The 19,641-nt window shown below is 35.1% G+C and overlaps 1 protein-coding gene across 3 annotated transcripts in view; it reads right to left on the reverse strand.

Annotated features, from left to right (window-relative positions):
- GOSR1 (golgi SNAP receptor complex member 1) overlaps positions 1 to 15,555 on the reverse strand; it is a 39,764-nt gene extending 24,209 nt beyond the window's left edge. Inside the window, exons 1-6 of one of the 3 annotated variants that reach the window (XM_036906250.2) lie at positions 15,405 to 15,555; positions 12,550 to 12,664; positions 8,632 to 8,719; positions 8,177 to 8,284; positions 5,101 to 5,192; positions 2,583 to 2,657 (exon numbers count right to left, since the gene is read on the reverse strand). In XM_036906250.2, coding sequence (XP_036762145.1) covers positions 2,583 to 2,657; positions 5,101 to 5,192; positions 8,177 to 8,284; positions 8,632 to 8,719; positions 12,550 to 12,664; positions 15,405 to 15,435 — 509 coding nt within the window. In that variant the 5' untranslated portion in view covers positions 15,436 to 15,555. Of the gene's footprint in view, positions 1 to 2,582; positions 2,658 to 5,100; positions 5,193 to 8,176; positions 8,285 to 8,631; positions 8,720 to 12,543; positions 12,665 to 14,959; positions 14,980 to 15,404 lie in introns of those variants that run through there. The other 2 variants (XM_036906249.2, XM_057501071.1) reach the window with 2 other exon arrangements.
- Between the last annotated feature and the right edge of the window lie 4,086 nt (positions 15,556 to 19,641).

Consider the following 19,641-nt stretch of genomic DNA (forward strand, 5'->3'; position numbering starts at 1 on the left):
GTGAATGAGCCGGTAGACAGCTGCCTGGGATTGGGGGACAGGGATTGACTACAAAGGAGCATAGATCTTTTTTGGGGTAATAGAAATGCTCTGTATCTTGACTGTGGTGGGCAGTTAAAAGAGTATATACATTTGTGAAAATTAATCCGTGAAAAATAAATATGAAGAGAGATAAGATCATAAAGGCCAAAGTTCTTTAGAGGAAAAAAAGAACTTTAAAAGTCAAAATTAACTCAGATAATTTTTTCAAAAAAGAAAATAGAGGGGAGCAATAAAAGAGAACAATTATATAAAGGAAGATATTAAATAGCAACCAAACAGCTCACAGAAATACATCTACAGTCCAGTAAGAACAATAGCTACAAGCTTGACACTAACTCAAAGTCAGCATTTTCTTCTGACTAATATACTGAAACAGTCTCGGGGAAAGACAAGACAAAAATGAAATCTACCTTAATCACCATGGAAGAGAAATTAACACCTTCCTAAAGATAAACTATAAGCTAACATTTATTTTTAGACAAAAAATTTATTAAGGGGAGCTGGTAAAAACAATTCCTAACCAAGGTGTTTTTTTTTTTTTTTAAGTTTGGCATTCATTTATAAAAATTCTTTTACTCTTTTTCAAGGCAAAAATATATACTTTTTAAACAAGCTGTAGAAATTTACATTAACATGAGAAAACAGTATTTTATGAAGAATCAAATAAAAGTCTAAGCATGCTTCTACTTATAAAAAGTCTGACCCTACTGTACAAAATCAAACTAGTTTCCGGAGTTACTGTGTATTAAAAAACCTTAATTCTTGAAAGACAAAATAAAAAGTACCCTAACAGCACATATGACCTATTAATTATAAATGGGCTTGATAAAATATATAATCTATAATCACTATAGGTTTCTATAATCACTTTTACATGAACTTAACTATTACTTCTTTAGCATGGCTGTTTAACCATGTTTTCTCTAATGAAACTGTATTCCTTCTAGTATTTAAAAAAATCTACAGCCTGAGTATTTCTGCCTATCTTCTTGGCATGAATTTAAAAAATAAAATATCACTGTTACTGAAGGCACTGGGGAATGTTCACATATATGCTACTAATGGGGCCTCTAAACTAGCAAACCTTTAGAAGGAAATTTACAATGCTGTATCAAAAGCTTTACAAATGAACATATTTTTTAATACTGTAATTTCAGTTCTTGAATTTATCATAAGGAAATAATTATGGATACATGTCAAGTCTTCAATATGTATAACAGTAAAAAAGCTGGTAATAATACAGAAGGCCAAGATTAAAGAAATGGTTATATGAATTATGGTTTGTCTGTATCAGAATATAAGTACTATTAAAAGTTAAAAGAACTATTCAAAAGCAAACAAAAAATCGTCAAGTAAGATGGGTTCATAATCTACAGATGAATAAAAATTGGTTACAGAATCTGTACTGATGAGTGATTTGTCTTTTTTGTGTTGAATTATTCGTGTTTTCTAAAATGAGTACTATAAAGATCTAATCTTTATTTTGTGCTACTTGAGCATCTTATCCCTTAAATCACCTATACCCCAAGAACATATTAATATAGTTTTGGATGTAATTAAAAATTATTTTTATGGTAGTCTTTATCAAATACAAAAAGACCAAAGCTGTGAATGACTATACAGTAAACACACTCTAGGAAAGACTGCCCTCTTGTGCCAATCAATAATATTCAACAGTTTAAGAAAGAGAACTAGTAACTATTTCCAACACTAGAAGCACCCAGGCTTCTAAAAAGGTCTTGATTTTTCTGTGTTCTGGTTTCAACAGCTTATATTTAAAATGGTGAGCTTTAAAGAAAAAAATTGAGCAGTACCTTAATATTACATGGACATGACTAATTTATGACATTCAGCAGCAAATAACCAACATAATTCATGACACTTAACTATCATGCATACAAGCTGCTCAGACGCCAAAAGGCTGAGCTCATAGAGATAAGTAATCTTCTGATCCTTAATTTGTACTACAAACTACAGAGAAAATACTAAAGAAACCAGTATATTTCAGAGAAAAAAATAAATGAATCAGGGATAGAGTAGGGAGACTTGTTTTTTAAACATATTTTTAGCTGATCCAAGTTTTTAGGTATTTTCTTCTGCATTCTTGGAAAATAAGATACTTTCTTTGGATTTGACATATGGCCAATTACCCTTTATAAAGCTTCTTGACATATATAAGTTGTAACAGGCCATTCAAACCTAAGTCATTATCAGTATTATTACTATTATTACTACTAATAATTTACAATACTGGAAAAAAGTATTAGGGTAGCAGACTTGCTGAAGAAAAGAAACATTAAGACAATAAAAGACATTACAGGTAACAAGTGATGTGAATGCTAATTTTGGATATTAACACCACATCTTTTCTAATTATAGTTGGAACAGTTCCAATTCCACTTCTTCAAGTAGGGTCATTAGGAGAATTAAATTAATTAGCATGGGTAAAGCAATTATAATAAATACCATAAAGTGTTTGTTATGTAAGTAAATTAATAAGAATGAGAAACTACATAGTATATATATTCAATAATACCTACTTTCGAAGGTGGTCATGTTCTTTCAAAAACAGTTCGGTTCTTCTGTTGTTTACTCCAGACCCACTTTTATATGACCTAGAACAAAATAGAAAAAATGTAAGAATATTTTTGGCAGACACCACAAAAAAGATTAAGTGACTGATTCTAGTAACATCCAAAGTGGACAAATTAAGCCTCTCTATAGTTTTGAATGAAGAATTAAAAAAATGTATAATCCTTTTTCCATCTTCTAAAAATGACATCTGTTAAAAATAAATATGATTGCCTCTCTAGGCCTAATAGTTCATTATTTTTCATCAAAATAATCCAACATTCTAAGATATGCAAAAATCTTATTTTTCCTTTCTTTGTCTATTATCTCCTACATCTTTACTTTCTCCAAGTGGAGTAAAAGTTTGGACTGATTACTACATAGCCCAAAGGTTCGGGAAGCTGCTGAAATGGAATGTTTTCCTTCACAATGGTACATGCAGTCCATCAACTGAGGCCAAAGGAGCACTAAAATGAAGCTTAAGATCTGCCAATTTTGACATACTTAAGGATTTCTATCTTGGTCTTAGGTACCTTAAAATTTGTAAGATAATACTTTTTATAATAATAATTATTGACATTTTCATGTTTCTATTCTTTACTTACAGTAAGGTACCAAGAATAAAATAAAAAATACAAGTAACTGCACATATACTATAGAAAAGGAGGGTTATGCTGATAAAACTGAACTAACTACTGGCTGAGGAGCAGTGCTAATGTGCAAAGCACAGCAGGAAAGAAAACACAAGGAAAAGCAGCATGATATAACCAAGAACACCCTGGACTTGAAGACTGATGATTTGGATTCAAATGTACACTCCATCATTTATTAGCCAGTCAACTTTAGACAAGTCTCTCAATGTCTGGTTTTATAAAATGAGACTAATAATTTTTATTTATACCAAAAGATTATATGAAGCCAAGAAAGTTAATAAATGGAAAAGTAGTATGCAATTGCACAAAACTCTAAAATGTCAGTTATTACTATTATAGCTCATCTTACTAATCATATTCTGCCTTGTATTATATTGAGTATTATGCCTTACCCCCCTCTGGCACGTAGACTATAAAGTCCTGGAGGGCCAAGTTGGTCTTTTCATTTGTACTTTCTACTACGACTGACACAGTGTCTTATTCATGGCTGGCAATCAGGTAAGTTTAATGAATGGATGAACATTTTCTTTTATGATAATTTTTCAGAAAGTTATTAAAGTGGGCTATATTCTAGTGATTCCCACAAACTGTGGCGGAGCTAAATGCCTACACATTAAAGGCTGTCCTCTACATAGCCTATTGGTTCTCAATGTATCCCTTAAAATACATACATAAAGAGACAGTAGAAAAATTAAACAAAAGACTTACATGTTCCTGAGAACTAAATATTAAAAAATTCCTAACTAAGGCAAAAATCCTTAGTCTTTTCACTCCTACATTACACAAAGTACTTATCACTAAACATAAAAACATGAAAAAGAGACAAACAATAAAAATTAATTTTCCAAGATAATTTCTGGAGGTAGAAATATAACTTTGCTGGGTGGATAATCCTGAGTCAGAATTTTAAGACAAAAATTTTGAATGCAATGAATATTAATTTCTGCTGCAAAACTGTCTTACTATTTGTAACAAAATAAAGGATCTCCAGGAAAATGTTTCTCAAAGTACACGTGATATATACCAATTTACAATATGGTAACATATACCAAAGTTTATGAAACGTAACATAATACTTATGAAACATAAGTATCATAAACACCTTATCTGAGACAATGACAGACATTAATAGATTTCCCCAAAGTGGAAAGTCTTCAGTTTTAACTGGATGCCCAGTGGATTTAACCTTGCCAGTGGTGTTCAGTTGTGGAAAAAAATGTCAAATGTGTGTATGATATGATAGAATATATTACTGAAGGTGAGGTAGGGGGATGGAAGAAAAGAACAAATGTTTAAAATTATGGGTTGAGATCAGTATAAAAATGTTGGGAGTTCTTAATTTGCCATAAGTATGAATTTGTATAAAATCTGGAAAAAACAGGTATTTCAGATTCCAGAGAAGTAAAAGCTACTTTGTTAGCTACCTGAATATGTAACAGTGTAGGCAAGGGAGAGGGTAAGGGAATAGGTGGTAATTAGGAAGGGAAACATGGGAGAGCTTCAGTTACTGGTAATGTTATAATCCTTAATGTGAGTGGTAGGAAATTAGAGAGAAACTCATGAAGGTTATCACCTAAGCTGGACTTTGAATTAAGACAGGAAAGTCAAGGTTGGCAGGAGCCAATGATATAAAACTAGAGGAAGCTGGAGCTAAGACCAGCAAAGTAAATTAGGACCACACTGTAGCAGCAATGTTTAAAGTACAGTGAAATGAGAATTAGAACCTTGAAATCTAAATCATGGTTCTGCTACTCAATTTGCTGTTAATCATAAATATATTCTTAAATCTAGATCTGAATAATCATCCTACAAAATAATGTAAAAGGTCACTTACTCAATATCCTTTCGTACAGATCCCAAGAGATTCTCCCTTTCCCGTATTGCCATAAAGTTTGCTTTGGTTTTATGGAATTCATGTGTATAATCCTGCAATAAATTGATATCCAGTCTCAACATGAGCTAATTATATATTTTCATCTTATTGAGTCAATTATGTATTGTTATTACATTATGTATTTCTGTCAAGAAAACTGCTATTAAAGAAATCAAACCATTCAGAGGCAAAAATAACATTATTAACCCTTTCCTGAAGAGTGACCAACTTCTTTCAAATGAAAACAATTCGGTATTAAGGTAACAGACACTGCAGCACTTCCCATCTTCTAGTACCTTGTTTTATGGGACAGAATTATAAAGAAAAAAATAATTTTAACATAAAATGAGAGGATAAAACTTGAGGGGCTCTATCTATTCATTAGTGTGCACCCAGTGGGGCTTATTTTTAAATTTCATCATTTAGGAACTCCCACAGAAATTTAATTCCTAAACCAATCAAAGGAAGACCAGAACCAGCAGAATTATGAAAGAACAAAACAATCCTTAAATATTGTCCTTTATTTTTCTACTACCATATTTTTAAGAGATTAAAGAACATTCACTACATTTTTAAATTCAGAGAGGTATATAAAGAAGATGAAAATCATAACCATAACTCCTGGAGAGTCCTTATTGACTGTTTAAAAACAAAAATAATACATGAACATGAGAAAAATACTAGAACACCCAAAGGAATAGAAATAAAAGCTATCCTGCCCCACAGCTTGTAACTATTATCATAATCTTCTTGTATTTTCTTTCAGGAATATGTTTTTACATACATAAGCCTATCTATTATTTCCTTCATTTATGCTAAAGAAGTCACGCTATAATCTACAGCACATTTTGTTTCTGTAGTTCATAAAATACCAAGTAATTTTTCCATATTAGCAAACAGAAATGAATATTCTTCTAAAAAGCTCTATGGAATTCCATCTTATGACTATCAAAATTTAGTAAATTCACTAGTTTTAAATGCGGTTTTTTTTTTTTCTGTTAAAAAATGCTACAATAGAACTCTCTCACTCTTTTAAAATGCATTTAAATAATAAATGCCTAACAGAATAACTGGATCAAAGAATCTTATATTTAAATTTTGATAGCATTAAACTGCCTTCTAGAAAGACCATTGATTTATGTTTCCAGTAACTATGGATGAGTGCCCATTTTCTACACTCTTTGCTAAAAATGCATTACAAATGTTTCAATATCAATCTGACAGGTGAAAAATCATGTTTCATTTTGATTGTATATTTACATTTGGGAACATGGCTGAACATCTTTTTATGGTTTAGCCAGTCATTTTCTGTAAACAGCAAGTTCATATCCTTTGCCCATTTTCCTATTAGGCTGTCTTTTTCTTATTTTTATTATTTCTTTGTATATTATGCAAATTAGTCATTTGTTTCAATTTCTGGTATTAGATCTTACTTAGAAAGTCCTTTACTGCCCAAAATGTGTAATTCCACCCATGCTTTATTCTGAAATTTTATAGTTTCTTTTTCTACATATAAATCTTTGATCCATCTAGAATTTATTCTCAAAGTAAGGAGTGAGGATTGAGATAGAAAATGAGGCTTGTTTTCTTTCCCCAAATAACTAGCCAATTGTTACAGCTCTATTTTATAATCTTTCCTTTTCCCACTGATTTAAAATACCACCTTAATCAGAAGCTGACTTTTCATGCACATTTGGGTCTATAAATGAACTCTATTCTGTTCTATTGGCCTATTTTTTTTCTCTAGAGTCAAACTGTCTTAATTATTCTAGCTTCTTAACAGGTTTTAGTATCTGGTAGAACTAGGTATCCTTCATCACTTCTCTTAATTTTCACTTTTTTTTTTTTTTTGGTTATACTTGCATGTCTATGACTCTAAGTGAACTCTGCTGACATTTTGCCAATTAAAATACAAAAACAAAAAACATGCTATTTCCACTGGGATGACATTCAATTTATAGGTTGATTTAGAGAGAAATCTTCCCATCTAAAGGCAGAGTAATTCTTTATCTAAACCTTCTTTTATGTTCTTCAGTAAAGTTTTATACTTATATACAAGTCGTATACATTCTTATTGAATTTATACATAAGGATTTTACAGTTTCTTCCATTATATTTTCTAACAGGTTATTGTTTGTATACAGGAAAACTACTTGCTTTAATATATTAATTTTGTAATCTACCATCTTATTGAATTTGTTTCTAATATATATACATGTTTGATTAGTTTTCTTGGTTCTATTAGATTAATAATCTTATCCCTGTCAGATAAAACAAATTTTGCCTCTTGACTTTCAGTATTTCTATTTCCTTTCTTTATATCTCTAACTGTACCACCAAGAACTTTCAAAAGAATGTTAAAGACCTGTGGTCATTGTTAAATATCCTTGTCTTGTTTATTTCTTCAATGGGAATAATGCTTTTAGTGCTTTTTCATTAAGCATGATGCTAGATTTTAATCTGATACACATTTTTTATAAGATAAATAAAATATCCTTCGATTCCTATTTTTAGGAGTTTTTAAAATTAGAAATAGTTGCTTAATTTTTTCAATATCAAAAATACTTACTTGCCTTCCTATTTGTACTACTGTGCTTTTAACACCAAATGTAAATCTTTAAAAGTTTATTTCACTTTATTGGTACACCTAATATTTTCTCAAACGATGTACTAAATACAGTAAATTCCCTTCCACATTAGCTTCAAAGCCTGATGAAATATACTCTTTATCACCATATTACTGCCTATGCAAGACCACTGGCTATTTCACTATTATAGCTAGCTAGCGAGGCCTCCCAGTAAAAGTATATTTACCTAGTGATGAATATACCAGGCAAAAGCAAGAGCTATCAGACATTTTCAGAATTTTACAATGCCAAAGAAAAAATAAATAAGCAAACAAGACAAATTTCTGTATCATGACATTTATTGTCTCAGATTTTTCCTTTTGTTTTCTTAAATATATGTACACATATTGTAAAAAAAATTTTTTTTTAATTCTTATAATTACATAAAAATCTTAAGCCCAACAGATTACCTGCAATATGTCTCTATGTCGCTGTAATGTGTGCATCAGTGCTGCATTCAAGGAGGGGACACCTGCACTGTTGGTATATTCTGCCATTTTATCATTTACTCCTGTAAGCTAAAAAAAAGAGAAGAGAAAGAAAACCAACAAAAATATTTTAGAAAGCAATACAAAAAGATAAAATTATTCTCCTTTATGCCCTCCTGGCTAACAACGAAAAAAAAAAACCCCCAAAAAAATACAAAAAACAAGACAGCAGGTATTTCCCCCACATAATCTTTAAAGCTAAAACAACACCCATAGGACCTGAGAAAGGCTGTCATCAAGATTCAAGCGGCCTAGGGGAGGCACATACCTTGAATGAAAAGATGATTTCAGTAACATGTCTGCATTAATATAATCTAGTCCATATCTAGAAAGTACACAGTTATTAGAAAAATGGCCATTTAACAGAAAGTACTTACCCTTGCCAATAGCTGTTCAATCTCAATTGCCATTGTTTCAAACATTCTGTCTTGGCTTGATCCATTTAAAAGGGGCGTTGTGTCAGAGCTAAAGAGAAGTTCAAGGAAAGAGAATCATTACTTAAACTTAATCATTTAAAATATACTTAAAATAATAGATAATTATTCTTAAAGAGATCAAGTGGAACCCGAGACATTTTCTGCTTAAGAAGCTATAATTTTTTTTTTTTGAGAGGGCATCTCTCATATTTATTGATCAAATGGTTGTTAACAACAATAAAATTCTGTATAGGGGACTCTATACACAATCATTAATCCACCCCAAGCGTAATTCTCATCAGTCTCCAATCTTCTGAAGCAAAACGAACAAGTTCTTACATGGTGAACAAATTCTTACATAGTGAATAAGTTCTTACATGGTGAACAGTACAAGGGCAGTCATCACAGAAACTTTCGGTTTTGATCACGCATTATGAACTATAAACAATCAGGTCAAATATGAATATTCGTTTGATTTTTATACTTGATTTATATGTGAATCCCACATTTCTCCCTTATTATTATTATTTTTAATAAAATGCTGAAGTGGTAGGTAGATGCAAGATAAAGGTAGAAAACATAGTTTAGTTCTGTAAGAGAGCAAATGTAGATGATCAGGTGTGTGCCTATAGGCTAAGTATTAATCCAAGAAGAAGCTATAATATTTATAGAAGTTTTCCTATAAAGATGGCACATGTCCTAAATATTAAATTCTGTACACCTGAATGCAGGATTTTCCTGAGCTTTAATACATCCAATCTTAAAAATGTAAAGAAATTCCAAATGTTTGCTTACTGTTTCCCAAATGAAAGTAACTTAAGCTATGGCAGTGTCTAGTGAAATGCTGAATCTAAAAGTACAAATTATATACAGGAAAAAAACCTGTTGAACTATATAGTATGGAATATAAGAGGAGCTATAAAATATATTATAGATTATGTTATAGGATCTGTGAAGAATAATCTCTTAAATTTTACCCCAAAGCATATGGTTCCTTAGACTTTAAATTCTCTCTTCTTCCCTGACTCTTACAAGAAATAAATTGAGACATACGGGATCCACAGATTGGATAACTAGCTATTAAGTAATGAGGAATTGGCTTTAAGTCTAATATAGGCAGCCACATCCAGCAGGGAAGTTTTAGTACCAACCTTCTACATTTCCACTTATATTATGCAATTGTTTTGTTTGAAAAATGTTAACTTTCAAAATATGAAGAGTCAGTAAAAATCTTACTTTTTACAAGGGAAACTTATGTTTGACAGATTCAAATTCTAAAACCACTGTCCTAAGAGTTTCTTTTGCTTCTCCTGAAAAAACACTAACCCTCAGTAGGTCCCCAAGTGGTATGTGTTGTCATATAGCAGCTCAATATAGATTTTAGTTATACTGAACACAGATAATATGCAGACAATGACTATACTCTTCAGTCTTCTTGAAGACTTTGTCCTGCCCTTTGACAGTGCTTGGGTGTGGTGAATGAAGACAGATTAAATCATCAGTTAAACATAAAAAAAGTACCTTTACCATCAAAAGTTTCCCTTCTCCATATACACTTCCACAGCAATAGTAAGCAGTGAAATAACAAAAAAGCAGCCAGTAAGGTGAATTTCTATTTTAAGATGTTTAGCTAGGTCCAACTTATCTCTTCTTGAAAGATTTCAATTTATTTGCCTTAAAATAGACAAAAATATCTTGTTCTTTATTAAGTGTCAGAGTCAAGCCAAGGTTCTGTTTCTCTCTTAGAATGTGTACAGACAAAAATCCTCTATATACTACTAAGAGAGATTCTCCCCTACCAGATATAACAAAAAGAACAGTGGGTCAACAAATTCAAGTTCCATGAAGAGGGAAACTGCCTATGTCTTGTTCACAGATCTATGTATAGCACCTAGAATACTGCCTGGCACAGGCAGATGTTAACTAAATACCTGTTGAATGAATGAGGAGGTAATCTCTACATTCACCATTCTCAGGAAAGCACGAGAGTCAGGGAAAATGATTACAACTCATTCTCCGCAATACTAAGATTCAGATAAATTTAACTCATTTTACAGGTATGTGGTGATTCACAGACCACAAAATTCTCAAAATACAGAAAGTAAAAAAATTACTCCTGGAAGAAAAATTCTGGTCATCACTGAGTTTACTCATTATGACATGCTTTCAACCTTTTTAACAAAACACTTTAGAATGCACACTGGATCTTGATCTCATGGCCTTAGGTTTCTTAATGAAAGGGACAATTAGGCTGACATAATTCTATAAGGTCAGTCCCAATTGTAGAATTTCTTAGGGAATGTTTTCAAGATTAATTTTTCCTTTAAAGGAGACACAAAAGTGAAGTTCATGAAGCATGGAGAACACAGAAAAAGCATCATGTAATTGTACCTCTTGACAATTCAGTTTTAAGATTGTATACTCACTGGCAGAGCCAACTGAAAAACTTGTATTCAGGAAAAATGCTCTCCAGTGATAAAAAAAGTTTACTCATAGAAAAGAACATTACTTATTCTCTTTACTTTCTAAGTAAAGGTGAGCCCAAAGCAACACACTGTAACCAAAGCTGTCATGCCAATAGCTTACTTTTATATCCTAGTCAGTATGCTGGCTCTGCTATCTTAATTCTTTAATAAGGTGCCCTTATTAAAAAGAAGCCACACACTGGCTGTAGTGTTGAAAAGAGTCTTTTGTTGGAATATGCATAGAAAGGTTTAGAGTATAGGCTCTGGAGCTAGAAAGACCTGGGTTCAAAGACAAGTGCAGTTTTTGTTTTTATTATTATTAGCTAGAAAATATTCTGTCACCAATCCTCAAAAAAGGATGTAAAATAAAGAGAAGATAACAACTAACAACTCTGCTACCAGCAATTCCACTGCTAGATATGCAGAAACATTTTATAGGTAAAATTCATAAAACATGTATAGGTAAAATTATATAAAACACAAGAACCCCGTGTCTGCTATTAAAATTTTTATTAATTAGCAAAAATTAGAACCAATGTCTAGCCACAGAATAAACTGTGATATAATCACAGAATATAATATGTAGCAAATGAATATACCAGAGTTAAATGTATTCACAGCTTAATCTCAAAGGTAATGTTAAACAAAAACGCAAGTTGCAAAATAACTATAGTTGGATCCTGTGAAATGTTTAGGAACACAAACAGATGCAGTAAAATACATGGAGATTGTGGGGAGGGAGAAAATGGAATGCCACCAGGGGCTTCAGATGAATTGGTAATGATTAATTCTTAAAGTGGGAGATAGGCACATGGGGATCCATTACATTATTCTTTACACTTTTCTAAGTGCCTTAAATATTTCTTAATATTTTTTGAAACAATGGCCTAAAGTGAGCACAAGATTCAAAGAATACATTTCAATATGTCCAATATAGTAGTACACCAGATTCTCAAAATACAACCAAAGTTAAAAATAGCTTAGATGATTGTGAGGATACATACTGCAGTAGATCCATTTTAAAACACCAGAATAGTGTTATGTATACTTTGTATTTGGGTACTTCCTCAGATTTATTTAGCAATCAGAGCACATAAGAAATAAATGTGAGCAAATCAACCACATACCCTTACATTGACTGAACCAGAAACTTATTTCTGTTAAAAATTCCTTCCTAAACCTTAGCATTTTCCTCCTGACACTGTCACAATCTTTGCCTTAAGGATTCCAAATAAACACTAGTCTTAAAAATTAAGAATTTTTATACTCCTAAAAAATAAAACAGTAACAACAACAAAAAACAAAATTCACCAACAGACCAAGTTACAGAGTTACATATTTAGTTTATTTTTTAGTGCTTTAAAAACATGATATAGTTTAAGGCATAAGAGACAGAATCTGGTAGTACCTATACCTGTCGCGTCTTCCATCTCGGACGTTGCTGTGACTGTAACTTGTACACAGTTTACTGAAGGAAACTAGTTTCAGGTCAAGTTCATTTTCCAGCTGTCGAGCCTGTTTCCTGAGATCTTTAACAAAATTATAAAAGCAAACAAACACAAAAGTTCATCAGGAGACATAAAAATCACAAAACTATTCTAAAGAAAAAAAAACTATGAAAATGATCGTATATTAGTCTACTTTCCTTCATAAAGAAAAGTGTGAAAAGGTGGAAACCAAAGACTTACTCAGGAAAGCAAACTGTCAATTATTTAAACTTCAGATGGGGTAAAAGGGAGACACACTCAGTGGGAGGTGGAAAATTTCAGCTTTATCCCGAAGGCAACTAGAAAAATGTTCTAACTTCCCTGAAACTATTTCTATAGCAATAACTAAAATTTTGTAATTCAGAATAGAATACAAATCACAAAGGAACTAAACATGGTTTGTGACCAGCATTGTATCAACTTACCAGCTAACTTTATAAAAAAGAAACCATCACTGTTTTTGACAGGGATTTTCCTGTATCTATGTTCCAAAACTTTATTAGGCTTACAAAATTCTTAATAGTAGAGTAACTTAGTGATGGAGCATAAAGAAATGGAAAAAATAATCACTGGTAAAGATTTATAAATTGTCTTTCATAAGCCAGGTGAAGAAAGACAAGTACCAAATGATTTCACTCATCCGTGGAGAATAATAAAGCAAAAACTGAGGGAACAAAACAGCAGCCGACTCACAGAACCCAAGAATGGACTAACAGTTGCCAAAGGGAAAGGGACTGGGGGTGGGGAGGTGGGAAGGGAGGGAGAAGACGAATAAGGGGCATTCCAATTAGCAGGGAAGAGACAAGTAGTGATTCTATAGCATCTTACTATGCTGATGGACAGTGACTGTAATGGGGCATGTGGTGGGGACTTGATATTGGGGGGAATCTAGTAATTACAATGTTGCTCATATAATTGTGTATTAATGATACCAAAATTTTAAAAAATTGTCTTTCAATAAGCTTACTGGAAGACATTTGGAGAGGCTGAAATTAACAATAAACAATGTATTATTAACAAAGTCAAATATATATATGACAGAAATCAGAGCGTTAAGTTTTAAAAGAACAGAGGCAAACAAGCAAGCAAAGTGACATAGTAGTTTGACATCTACTACTATGTGTTTGAGTGAGAGAAGCCACATCTGGAAACCCACATCTACATGTCAATAGTCTAAATCATGGTAAAGTGGAGGTCAAAATAAAAGGTCTGAAATATGGGAAGGAATAGTGTAAGGATCTCTTCTTTCAGGAACAAGGAATACAAAAGATTATTTCAATATAGTTATCCGTAACCAAAAGTAGCGAGCAGCATAATGTAGTGGAGTATGTATGTTTGTATAGTATAGTACAGTATATTTTCCCAGAGATTAAGTCCCAGTTGGAATCTCAGCTCAGCCTAACATTCTAAGATTCTGAGAACTGGCTCTGAGATTTACTGACAATCTACTTACCTACTACCAACCTCAATTTTTTGTTTTTAAAACCCCCACCTTGAGGAGTTTTCTATGCATTACTAATCGTGTGTTTAAAGTACCTGGAACAGAGAAGATCGTCAATAATAACCTACTCTAATTATTAACAGCATGGTGCCTCAAAAAACTATAGCCTAATGAATAGTATTAAAGATACCAGTAGCCACTTGTACATAATTTTAAAATATTTTCTAGCTAGTATGCATATTTCAAATAGGCATTTTAACACGTTTTAAACTATAAGCACACTTCTTTGTAATTAGCAACTGTCTTCTCTAGCAGAAAATATCAAGTTACAGCACTCTGGAAGTATGACAGGAAAGTATGGATGAACTCAGAAGTATCTTGGAAGTGGCTGATAATGACAATACTGTTATTCATGGTGGTTTCCAGGCTTCTGTGAGCAGACTCAGGAAACAGGCTAAAGGGAAAAGGGATTCGGAGAGTAGTTTCTATATTGCAGCAAAGCAAAGAGACAACTGAAGGAAAAAGGTGAGCCTCCGATCTTTGTTCATCACCATGGTCCAGGAATGAGTTTCACACGAGCCCACTTTAATGGACCGTATGTCCAGGAATTAAAATGAACGTATTTGTCAAAACACAAGATGGCTTTTTGGTAGAAGACGTATAGCAAAACGCAACAATCACAATTCACACTAGTTCTCTCAACTTTCTCTTTTTAACGAAACTAATCTCCAAAGCAGAGGGTGAAGTTATTTCCTCTGCTTTCTAACGACTCGACACCCAATCCTCGAAGTCCCAGCCTGAAGCTGCCAAGGAGACCCAGCAGGAGACATTCCGCTCAAATAACTTCCCTCGGTGGACCGGACTGACAAGTTCCTTCTTTCTCTTTTCCTACTCACTTGTCCAACAGTGACCTCAACTCTAAAGCGCTGACTCCTCTCGTTTCCCGAGCCCGGGATATTCTTGGTCAATACTCGTTTCCTCTCAAGAGTTCGTAGCCTAAGTCTCTGCGTCCGAGTTCGCCACCCGCCCCCGCCCCAACCCAACCCAACCCAGTTCTCTCCAGCGGCTCGGCCCCTCGTCCTCCCGGCCCCTGCTCAGCGCTCTCGGCCCGACCCCTGCCCCGGGTCCAGCCGCCTCTCAGGTCAGCACTCCCCCCACCCCCGCCCCAGACCGGCCAGTCTCCTCAGCCCCCAGGGCCCCCAGTCCCCCATTATACAAGCCCCACCCTTCAGCTCGGCAGCTCCCGAGGCCAGACTCTTTCCTCTGCTGCCTCCCCCAAGACCCATCCTTACTCAGCACCTCCGCCCCTCCGCGAGACCCACACGGAGGCCTCGCCCTCACCTTCCCAGTAATTGCTGGTTCCTGCCGCCATTTTTGTTGTCCGACGTCAGTAGGGACAGGAAAGTAGAGGCGACGCGAGCCAGACGGTCCCCTCCGCGCCTTCTTCCGCTCTGGCGCCAGGGCCGATGGGATACGTGAGCTTCCGCAAACACCGCCACCTGGCGGGCAGTGCCTCATCATACAGCGGTTAAGTAGTGAGGCCGGCCGCTTCTGCGTAAGCGCCCGGCCGTCCCTGAACGCCTGTTATTCTGGTGCTCATATCCTCTCTCCGCGTCCCCAGACTGCCTCATCGCCCCCAGCTCAGCTTACCCCTCTCTCAGTAGCGGCCTGCTTGGCTGAGAAGAAAGTCATCCTTAGACGCTGCTCCCTGTTTGTCTCACTTTCTCTCACATGTGTATCTTAAGCCAGCCTCTCTCCCTTGTCAGAGCCAGAGCCTCTTTCCCCCTCCAAGATTAACCCGTTCATCCTACCGCCGCCTGCGATCCATTAGCCCACTCTCTCTGGCGTGTGTGGTTTTCTCCCGGGCCGTCTTCTCCTCTGTCTACGGTTACAGCTCAACCCTCTTTCCTTCCCAGGTGCCAAATCTAGAAAGTGTGTACTAAACTGCTTCCGCGTGCCTCAGCCTGACCCCTGTTAAAATCGGCTGCCCAAACCCATCCTTTATAGATACATAAATTATGACAGCCTACTTGTGTCCACATTTGACCAGTTCTAGTAAAATGTAGAAACCTTATCTCCTGTAAGTGTTTAAATCACACCTGTCCCTTTACCCACTCTAATTTATAACTGTCTTGAGTATTTCCTCTACATTCATTGAGAACCACATCAGATAATGTTACAATTTTTGCTTTAACTGTCAAACATAATTTATAGATTGCAAAGGAGGAGGAAAACCTACTGTATTTACCTATATTTACTTTCCATTTTTCTTCCTGATGTTCCAAGATTCTTCTCCTATCATTTTCTTTTGTTTCAATAACTTCCTTTAGCCACTTTTTAAAGAGTAGGTCAGCTGGAGACAAATTTTAGTAGTTTTTCTTCATCTGAGAATGTCTTGATTTCCCCTTCATTCCTGAAAGATAAGGTTGCAGGATGTAGAATATGGGGTTGATTTTTCTCAGCACTGTTTCTTTTTCTCAGCACTTGAAAAATGTGCCAATTATTTCTGCCTTCCACAGTTCTGATGACAAATTGGCTGTTATTTGAGTTGTTTTTCTACTATAAGGCATCTTTTCTCTATCACTGTTTTCAAAACTTTTTCTTCAGTTTTCAGAAGGTTGTGATGCGGCTTAGTGTAGATTTCTTTGGTTTGATCCTGTTTGGTATTTGCTCAGCTCTTGAATCTTAGGTTCATGTCTTTTGCCAAATTTGGGAAACCAAATTTGGGAAATTGTCAGCCATTATTTCTTCCAATACTTTTTCTGCCACATACTCCTGCACTTCTCCTGCTGAGACTCCAATAATGTGAACACTAGACTTTGTGTTACAGTCCTACGAATCTCTGTTACAGCTCTACTAATTTTTTTTCAGCCCAGTTCTGTTGTTCATATTAGGTAATTTCTACTGTTCTGTGCTGGCATTACTTTTCTCTTTCCCCTCCTTTCTGCTGCTGAGCCCTTTTGCTGAGTTTTTTTATTTCAATTATTACATTTTTCAAATCTAGAATTTCCATTTGATTTCTCATATCTTCAGTTCTTTTGCTGAGACTCTTCTTATAATTTGTTTTGTTTATTTGTAATTGCTCATTAATATATTTGTATTTTATCCTTGTCAGATAATCTCAAAATCTGTGTCATCTTGATGTTGTCATCTGTTGATTATCTTTTTTCATTCAAGTTGAAACTTTCTGGGTTCTTGGTATAATGAATGATTTTAAAAATTGTATCCTGGACATCTTAGATATTATAAGACCCTGGAGCTCATTTAAATCTTCTGTTAAAGCAGAACTTAATTGTAAATTCTGACACTGTGTTGGTGGGAAAGGTATGGAACTGCCTTGTTCCTACCAGGTTGGGGTGGAGGTTCAGGCTTCCCTTGGCCTCTCTTGATACACCCAGGTGGGGAGGGAGGTGCCTTCTCACTGCTCCCCACACGGCTCCACTGACACCATGGCAGGAGCTGGACCTTCATTACCAGTATGCTGTGGTAGAAGTCCTGGCTCCCCACATGGCCTTCTTCAATACCACCCTCCCAGTGGGGAGGAATGCTTCCTTACAGCCAGCTAAGGGTGGAGGCTAGGCTTCCACTCAGCTTTTGCTGGCAGGGAATAGGGATGGGTCTGTTTTTTTCTTTAGCATTTGGCTGGAGCCATGTAATTATTGTCTGAAACTATTGTGTCTTGGTAGCCTACCCCTGTCCTCACCACTTGGCTAGAGAAGGCTTTTCTTTTGGGCTTTTTTTGTCTGTACGCTTTGGCAGACAAAAAAAATTGGGGAGTTACCTGCTTCTCCAGCAGCCATTAAGGGATATACGAGGCAGAAAGAAAACCCAGGGAACTCACAATGTTGTTCCTTGGACTCTGAGATCCCTAGCTGGTCTGCCTTCTTTCCACCTTTCTGGGTCTTCTTTTTTGTTTTTTCTTTGGCACTTTATCTTTTTTTTTTATTAAGGTGTCATTGATACTATAGAGTCACTACTTGTCTTCTCTGTGCTATACTGCCCTCCCTGTGACCCCCTACATTATGTGTGTTTATCATAATGCCCTTTAATCCCCTTCTCCCTTCCTCCCCCCCATCCCCACCCCCTTCCCTTTGGCAAGCTCTAGTCCCTTCTTGGAGTCTGTGAATCTGCTGCTGTTCTGTTCCTTCAATTTTGCTTTGTTGTTATGCTCCACAAATGAGTGAAATCATTTGGTACTTGTCTTTCTCTGCCTGGATTATTTCACTGAGCATAATACCCTCTAGCTCCATCCATGGTGTTGCAAATGGTAGGATTTGTTTTCTTCTTATGGCTGAATAATATTCTATTGTGTATATATATATATATACCACATCTTCTTTATCCATTCATCTACTGATGGACACATAGGTTGCTTCCATATCTTGTCTATTGTAAATAGTGCTGTTATAAACATAGGGGCACATATGTCTTTTTGAATCTGGGATCTTGTTTTCTTTGGGCAAATTCCTAGGAGTGGAATTTTTGGGTCAAATGGTATTTCTATTTTGAGTTTTTTGAGGAACCTCCATATTGCTTTCCATAATGGTTGAACCAATTTACATTCCCACCAACAGTGTAGGTGGATTCCCCTTTCTCTGCATCCTTGCCAGCATTTGCTGTTCCTTGTCTTTTGGATGTTGGCCATCCTAACTGGTGTGAGGTGATATCTCATTGTGGTTTTAATTTGCATTTCCCTGATAATTAGCAATGTGGAGCATCTTTTCATGTGTCTGTTGGCCATCTGAATTTCTTCTTTGGAGAGCTGTCTGTTCAGCTCCTCTGCCCATTTTTTAATTGGATTATTTGCTTTTTGTTGAGGTATGTGAGCTCTTTATACATTTTGGATGTCAAGCCTTTATCGGATCTGTCATTTATGAATATATTCTCCCATACTGTAGGGTACCTTTTTGTTGTTGATGGTGTCCTTTGCTGTACAGAAGCTTTTCAGCTTGATGTAGTCCCACTTGTTCATTTTTGCTTTTGTTTCCCTTGTGTGGGGAGATATGTTCATGAAGAAGTCTCTTTGCATTATTTTGCAATGAAATATTGAGAGATAGGTAGCTTAAGTTGCCACCGATGGCAACCTGGAAATTCACCTTCATTCTTGAAAGGTATGTTCAATATAGAACCTATGTTGGCAATCATTTAACGTTTTCCCCAGGACTTCCAAGGTATAGTTTCACTATAATGTGGTTTCCATTTCTGGGAGTCTAGTCTCTTAGTTGAACTGCTAGTTCTTTGAATTTAATTTCTCTTCTCTCTGCTTTATGTTTTTTTTTCTCTTTTGTCTTTGGTGCTCAGCAGTTCCACTAAGGTGTGGATGTTTATTTTTTCTTGCTTGGATTGACTTTTTTTATTTTTTTATTTTTTTATTTTTTTTTTATTGAAGGGTAGTTGACAACAGTATTGCATTACATTAGTTTCAGGTGTACAACACAGTGATTCAACATTTATATACATGATAATTCTAGGTACCAGGTATCACCATACCAGGTTGTTACAATATTTTGACTATATTCCTTATGCTATACATTACATCCCGGTTACTTATTTATTTTACAATTGGAAGTGTGTTTAT

Source organism: Manis pentadactyla, chromosome 4, assembly GCF_030020395.1.
Source record: "Manis pentadactyla isolate mManPen7 chromosome 4, mManPen7.hap1, whole genome shotgun sequence".
Lineage (NCBI taxonomy): Eukaryota > Metazoa > Chordata > Mammalia > Pholidota > Manidae > Manis > Manis pentadactyla.